The sequence below is a fragment of the Spinacia oleracea genome, chromosome 5, assembly GCF_020520425.1.
Source record: "Spinacia oleracea cultivar Varoflay chromosome 5, BTI_SOV_V1, whole genome shotgun sequence".
NCBI classification, from domain to species: Eukaryota; Viridiplantae; Streptophyta; class Magnoliopsida; order Caryophyllales; family Amaranthaceae; genus Spinacia; species Spinacia oleracea.
The window spans coordinates 22,482,524-22,490,709 of record NC_079491.1 but is presented as its reverse complement, the minus strand read 5'-3'; the positions used below and the strand labels follow the sequence as shown (position 1 = coordinate 22,490,709).

Genomic DNA, 8,186 nt, shown 5'->3' with positions numbered 1-8,186 from the left:
AAGTATGCAAGTATATTAATATGTTAATCATTATCTTAAATGTGTCATAAGTACTCTATATATAGAGTTCTTAATGAAGAGTCACCATTGGAAATAATATCCAACGGTTACATCAAGCAACCGTCACAAAAACGCTCAAAACGGACACTTTCTCCATTCGCCCGATGGGCGGAGTTCCGCCCAGTGTGCGATTGGAGAAAGTCGCCCGACGGGCGAGCTTCGCCCGGTCGGGCGCGCGTGCAAACATTTAACTTTCTCCTTTCGCCCGGTGGGCGGATATTCGCCCGGCAGACGATTGGAGAAATTCGCCCGACGGGCGGATTTCGCCCGACGGGTGCCCAAATAACCGTTGCATCCGCTTTGAATAAACTCTAAACATTATACTACCTCCTCAACTCCTAGTATAATACACTTTCACATTTAACTCATAAACCCATTTACTCTATAAATGTTCCAACATTTAGTAAAATCCTGCCATATAGCATTGCAGTCACCCCAATTACTCAATTAGTGGTCGAATTCAGGCAAATAGCATTGCATTCATGGAAATTTATCACGTAAAAGGAGCCCTAAAAGACAAGCAGTAAACATTCACCAAAGTTTTTGCTTGAAACGCAATAAAATTACAGGGGCAATCCACTTTGTTGCGACGAACAAAATTAAAAACGAGTTGTGACTTGGGAGAAAAAAGCGCCAAAATCTGTAGTTGGTTCACCACTCCCCTCTGCTATTGAAGTCAAGTCAAATGCCTTAAACTTCGCCTCCTCATGTTTCAATGCCTGTCAATGTATCACAGACACAGATTTAGTAGCTTGTCGCTGTAAAGTTAAGTATACACAAGAATTACAAAAAGAAAAGGCTACAGGTATACTCCCTCCGTCTCGAAATAATAGGGACGCTTTGACTTTTGACACTATTCACAAATTTCAATTTGACTATCATGTGTTATTTATGGGTAAGGAAAAATATAGTCGTGTGGAGTCTTGTTTGATTCGTCTCGATATGTACTTTCGGAATATCAACTTTTTATAATTTTTACGAATACAAATTATAAATATTAATGTCCAAACATTTACATTGGCAAGCGTGAAAAAAATAAATTATCCCTATTATTTTGAAACAGAGGGAGTATACCTGAAGGCAGACTTCTGCAACATCAGCCCTCGGAACAGTTCTTGTCTCTGTTTGAAGAAGTTCATCATCCTTCCCGACAAGCAATTTCCTGAGACCTCCAGGTTTGTCCAGCAAGCCTCCAGCCCTGGGGAATGCCATTGTCAATTATTGCTATTTATCAAATTTCCCTTTTTATTGCTAATATTACTTCACTAATTTAATGCAGGGGTTTGTCATGACTCATAGAATCATACTTCCTCTTTAATTCATTCTCTTCCTAGTTGTTGTTTGGGTTGGACCAATACAAAAGGTATCGCCCAAGTATGGAATCAAAACAAGTGCTCATGTTTCTCACTATTGTTATCCACATTCTGGGCATAGAATCAATTTTACTCGTCACTAACAGCTGACCAGCTGACCAGTATTAAATAACACATGTATTAATTATAAGACAGACTTTATGTACTACTTCACACTTAATCAAACGTAAAGAGAAATACAAAAGAAACCTAAAAGCACTCAAGTTAATCAATCTAATCAACTAAACTGTCTTGATATGTCTTTGGTAGGATATATGTCAAAAAATGTGTATACCTTATGATTGTATATGGGATTCCAGAGTCTGCCAGATACTGTTCTGCCTTTCTCTTCCAAACCTGTGAAATTGTGACCATGATATCATCAGTCCAGTCCTTTTCTACAGTTTTACACTGACAAACGGAAGAAAAACTATGAAATTATGAATGCAATAGTGATATTCTTTCTAGATATCTGGCTTTGTGTGAATCAACTAGAAGTTTCCAACAAGATATCCAGAAATATTGAAACACTTTTGTATCTACTAATCATAGATCCTATTCCCAACACTTTCTACCAACAACCATCACCAGGCTCTTGTACCTCCACTCTGTGAAGTTTTTGAAGTGCGGATATACTTTAAACAGACCATTCAGATTCCCAAGATCGTGCTAACAATGTGAAACATCACTGACAAATAGTGTCTTGTCAAGCAACCATAGATATGTGTATACAGACGTTACTGAACCACCATCATGCCGAGTTTTGTGTGATTTCTAATTCACCGCCATATAACAGGTTTTCTCGGAATGGAAACTCTGAAACACGTTAAACGACGCCCATTACAGAACGGAACAGCCGAGTTACTCCTAACTGTTTACCGGAAAAGAGGCTGCTTTGGATAAATGCTGACATGAAGGAAGTGTAGTAATGAAATGAGGCTTTTAAATGACACAATAATTAAAATTTCATACATCAACTGATGAGGCTTTAGCTTCACATTCACAGTTAAAGTAGAGGCCAGGGTGCCTCGGTTGCTAACACAATATTATGCCTTCACTTCCTTAAACAAAATTATAAACTGTTCCTTGTATCCCATTTTACTTGACAGTTATGAAATCTGCAAATTCCAAAGCAATCAAATAATGAGCCCATTCTCTTCTCTTCTGTTTTCTTGTAGGATTAATATCTTACATGAACTTATCTGTCATGATCTAATCTGAACTTGTCAAAATTTGTGAGTAATATATCTGCATTTCTTTGATCTTATCTGAAATTAATTAATATAATGTTACGGGCACAGTGCCAATATGTGACCGAGGGATTAGCTCAGAAATCACGACTTCACGAGCACAAAAGTTTCCAAAGAAATTTTCTTAGCTTTCTAGATCAAAAACATTCCTAATCTCCAATATCATTTTTGTTGTGATCTAAAGCATAGGCAAAGTAAGACAAAAACACACCAAATGAATATTACATTATAGTTAAGTGGTTATGAACTCAAAGCGAACCAGAAGCTAAGAAAAATATCTCTATGTTCTTTCTAATTTGGGAACAGATTATCAAATCATATGCCAAATGATAATTACGAACATGAAAAGGCGGAAATCATCACGAAATAAAGGAATTACCAATATATTTCCATTTCCAAGGCTGTTTAAGGGATGGTTAGGGTTTGTTCCTCCCATAGATCCCACCACCACAATTTGCTTTACACCAGCAGCTTTGGCTGTTCACAGATTCACAGTAAAGCTCATATAAATAATGCTTAAGATACAGAGTATACTAAAGAAGAATGGGAAATCCAAAGTGAAAGTGGAAACAAGGAACTCTTACCGGCATCTATTTGATTCTTCTGTCCTATCCAGTCAACCTAAGAGGCAGCAAGCTTACATCATTTGAGAGATGGGATAAACACAAAGACAGGCGGCAAATATATTGAAGTAGTTACCTGCTCTGGATATGCTCCATCTGCAAAACAGAATTCAGGCCTTTCTTTGGCAGGATTAGATCCTGGCTTCATAATTGGTACACCACTAGTAAGAATAACTAGAGCATCAACACCCTGGATTGCAGGGGCAATGCTATCAGGATCCCTAATGTCTCCAACAAAAACATCATCTGCTCCACCAATGGTCTGCTTACTCTCTTCTGTTCGGACCAAACCTCTCCCATTGAAGTGATCGGATCTTTCCTTCAACTTATTGTAAACAATTTGCCCTTCAAAACACAGACAAAATATAATTGATATTATGATGACAACTAACAGAAGAAAGATGCGATGTAGTATAAGAACTTCTAAACACCATACATAAACTTGTAATTCCGAAGATGTTTGTCAAACAAGTCTTGGCTCGCTTGGTAAGACTATTACCTTTAACCCTAGAGTAAATTCCTACATAAACTTGGATACAATGTAAGGCAAGGAGGCCATATATAGGTCGAATATATATAGTGGGGAATACATTGGTTGCTGGAGGATCATCCCTATTCCTCAAAATAACTTCAATAATCTGAAATTAGCATCCGTATGTGTCTTAAGACATGTATATAGTGGGGAATACACCACTAGTAAGAATTACAAGAGCTACAACTCCAATTAAGGATGACCATGTACAGGGAGCTACAGCATAGACATGGATAAATTTAATCTAACAATTTATCAAACATTTTCTTAAGATAATTTAGGGTAATTGCCGGTAGCGATGAATTTCTAGCTTTATCCACACCAGTTGTTCAATCATGTATAGATTTGTCATTCAAATACAACCTTATCTTCTAAATTTTCATAGGCTTCTGGGGTTTAACTTTACAATTTTCTCCTCTTTTAACATATTTTCATACATTAATTGTTATTGAGCTATCTCAGTAATTGATTCTCTTGTCATAAACCAATGAACTAATTTACTAATCCCTCAAAACTTTTCACCATGAAATTCTTTCAAAACCAACTCATAGTAAATTCTCCTTCAAAATTCATCAATTTCACCTTATATATAACATTATCAATTTAAAACCCTAACTAATTACCGAGACAAGTATACTTCATTTGTCCGTTTGCGCAATCGAATTCCGTAAACAAACCATTAAAAATAAATACATTAATAAACAAGCTTTCCCCTTCTAATATAAGCCAAACATTAAGAACATAAACAAGAAGAAAAGGAGTTACCAGTTCTACCACCAGCACCAGTAACAAGGACGGTAGGCTTGTTGGAATCAGTCGCCATTGCAACACAAAATCTTGGAATAAATCTTCTTCTGTTGTCACTCCAACTACAAGAAGACGAGGTGGAAGCGGAGGTGAGAGAATGAGACGGGAAGAAGGAAGAAGAAGCTAGTAGTGATGATGAAGATGAGCAACCATATTTACGGTGAGACAGATTGAAATTGCAGGAAAATGAAAGCAGTGGGCCATTATATGTTATTGATCCCATTTAATTTTTTAATATCAGCCTATCAGAGAAGTTGAATTGAGGTTAGCGGTTACTGGTTAGTAGGTAGTTGGCTTCTGCGACTGCCACATGCCCTTCCTAACACCGTGGATGTCTCTGCGTTCCGGAGTTATGGCCTGTTCTGGTTGTTGCTCAAGCCATTTAACTCTTATCTCTTTACATTTTTGCTTTTTTTTTTATCCGGAGCCTTATCTTACCCTCTTAACTGCTATCTGGAGGTGTGAAAACGGGTTACCGGGTGGAATGTGGTTGACCTATGACGAATTTCTCATGTTTGGGTCGGGTTAAGTTCGGCCAGTAGTTGTTGGGTTTGGGTCGGGTTAATCTCGGGTAAAGTGTTTGATGTGGATTTGGACATGTCTATTTTGAGTTGGGTCGTAATTGGATCGGGTGAGCGTATATTGGGTTATAGGCGGGTCAATACGTACCAAGTCGATTTCAGTTCAAATTATTTAGATCAGTTTTCAGGGCGGGTTGATTCAATATCTTATCAATTTCAATTTGCATCCATTGGGGTCATTATTGGGTATGGTTAGTTTATTATAGTTGCACTATTTGTGCATAACACATTAAAACCTGAGACTATTTCCCATCTCTTTTTCTCTTTTCTGTTTAGGGCATGCTTGGATTGAGTGTAATGGATTATAGGGGTAATAAAAGTCAAACCACCATAATAAAAAGACAATGAAGGTGCATTGAGGTGGTTGTAATGAGGGTAGTGTGGTGGTATTGTGATGAGAAGTTGTGGTAGTGGTGGTGTTGTGAGGAGAAGGGAGGAAGGGGGGAAATAATTACCCCAAATGAGGGTAATAATCACCCTAGTGGGATGGTGGGTAACTATTCCCCCCATGATGAGGGTATTTGTTCCCCCTTTTCTTCTTACCAACACTAATTTGTTCTCTTTGCTGGGAGCGGAATTTCGGCATGCTGTGATGTACATCACATGGCATTTTGTGTACCATTCATGAAAAAGAAAGTACCATTTCGTTAAACGGAGTACCATTACGATAAAAACATGTATCATTACGATAAAAACATGTACCATTACAATTAAAACATGTACCATTGAAATTCAATTTATTTACAAAAATGCCCCTGTGATGTGTTTTGAAACACATCACAGCATGCCGAAATGACTTCCTCCTCTTTGCTACCACTTCACCCTCTCATCATCACCTTCAATTACCTTTTTTTTTTAGTTTGACTTTTATTACCCCCTTAATGCATTACCCTCAATCCATATCTGCTCTTGCTCGGAGCCGGTAGCAGGTCCATATGAACCTTCAAGGATTCAACCTTTGAATCTAGTGTTAAAATGGGTTCCATTACAGCTTGTGTGTACAATTTTTGGTTGGCCAGGAATAATACTGTAGTCTGTATGTAACATGAAAAAACTCCTACAGTCTTACGGAGCTACAACTTCAAAGCTATTCAATATGAGGTGATCCACTAGTATGACCACTACATTTGAAACATTTACCTAAGATTTTCTCCAGATTGTATAAAGCTTGCTCTGTTCATTTTAATTTTAGGTTGCATGTAATTAATGTTTTTCTTACGTTGTTTTTCTGTTGTTTAACAAACTGAAAAATGGATAATTTGGTTTTTCAAAACTCTTCTTAGAAAGTGCACCAAGGATTTTTCTGCTAGGGTGAAGGTTTTCCCACTAGACCCTTGTACTTATTGTTTGAATAAAATGAAGGGAAATATATTTTTAATAATCCAACATTTTAACGATTTTTTTTTTTAATAATCCAACTTTTTTTATTATCTCTATTATATAAGTGAAGAGCTAAGGTTATTTTTGTAATACCCCATATTTTTAAACTTGATTAAGGCCATGTTATATGTTCACCTTATTTCCACTTATTTCAGGAAACATAAGTTCAGATAACTTCAGATAAGATAAGTTCAGGAAAAATAAGGGTTGACCAAGTACAACTTATAACTAAAATAAGTTTTAATTAGTTCAGATAAGTTCAGATATAAGTTCAGAAAAAATAAGTGAAAATCAGGTGAATGGAACGCACCCTAATTATGCTAATTAGCCTTTCTATTTAAGCTTTAACTTGATTAACGAATATTTTTGAAAATTTTAAATGTTTTAATGATAAACATTATTTACAGTTTATGATTTAATTAAGAAATTATATTTATTTTTATTTAGATTTTTTATTTTTCAGCAAAAAGGAGAATTAAATATCTAAAAATTATCTAATTATCAAAATACCCCTATTTGAGTCAAAAGCCCAGCAAACAATTTTTGCTATTCTTCTTAACCGTGTCATCTCCTCCATGAGAGTCGGCCATGAGCTTTGAGGTGTCTCCGCCATTTCTCATCCAACTTAATGATTCATCAAATCTACTTACAAGTCTAAAAATCTAAAATTATAGTAGCTAATCTTGATCATCAATTTCTTTGCTTAATCTCTTACACTTGTCTATGAACTAAGCTGAGTTGTTGCATAAATAGAGCACCACAACCTCTATAAATAGCTGCTTAATCATCCCAGAGACAATACCAAACAGATTAGCATTCAATTTTTAAATTCACAAGCCCTCTTAATAAATTCATATATATATATACTTTGACAAATTAATTGTAACTCACCGTCATTAGCACCACCGCCTTATCTGAACTTATTTTATTTAAAAAACTTATTTTGTCTGAAAAAACTGATTATGTGTGAAAATGTCTGGAAAAATAAACTTATTTTATCTGAACTTATTGAAATTTTCTGAACTTAATTGAACTTATTTTGTCTGAAATAAGTCAAATTAAGTCGAATAGAACAGAGCCTTATTTATAGAATTATTATGTGATATTTTTCCTATAATACAAATATACGATGCATAATTCATTTTAATTAATGAATTGTAGTAGGTAGAGAGTCATGTCAACCAACTTCAACACTTGTATAGGACTTAAAATGACAGAATTTTGGATTATGGTTGTGGTTTTATGTGAAACTTCCTTGAACAACAAACAAATTATGGTAAAAATGTCATTGATTATTTAGTTTATGTTATGCCCTTCTTAATGGGATATGATCTAATTTTTCTTTTTTCTTTTCCTTATATCAAATACCCCAATCATACAGAGACTTGTTTTTTAATTTTTTCTTAATAATTTCCAATAGTTTTTTTTATAAAAAAAACTCATTAGTATTTCTTAATATATCTTTATAATTACGCTTAAGTCAAAATGTTTGTCTTTCGCTCAACCTCAGGCAACCTTAGAATTTGAAAATAGAAAACCTAGGGGATTTAATTATGGTTATGTAGGGTACGGAGTAGATAGTATTAATTCTCAACCTTATG

The 8,186-nt window shown here is 35.4% G+C and overlaps 1 protein-coding gene across 2 annotated transcripts; it reads right to left on the bottom strand.

The window, feature by feature from the left end:
* Positions 1-511: 511 nt before the first annotated feature.
* On the bottom strand, positions 512-5,045 carry LOC110796215 (uncharacterized protein At5g02240). Of its 2 annotated transcripts, XM_056828799.1 has the most exons (8): positions 4,901-5,045; positions 4,583-4,686; positions 3,362-3,630; positions 3,247-3,283; positions 3,042-3,139; positions 1,708-1,769; positions 1,135-1,258; positions 512-779 (listed from the first exon to the last, which is right to left on the bottom strand). In XM_056828799.1, the coding sequence occupies exons 2-8, from the start codon at positions 4,638-4,640 to the stop codon at positions 660-662; spliced, it is 768 nt and encodes a 255-aa protein (XP_056684777.1). In that variant the 5' UTR covers positions 4,641-4,686; positions 4,901-5,045; the 3' UTR covers positions 512-659. The 2 variants fall into 2 exon arrangements, with proteins under 2 accessions (XP_056684777.1, XP_021856940.1); XM_022001248.2 differs by having other exon boundaries at positions 4,583-4,996.
* Between the last annotated feature and the right edge of the window lie 3,141 nt (positions 5,046-8,186).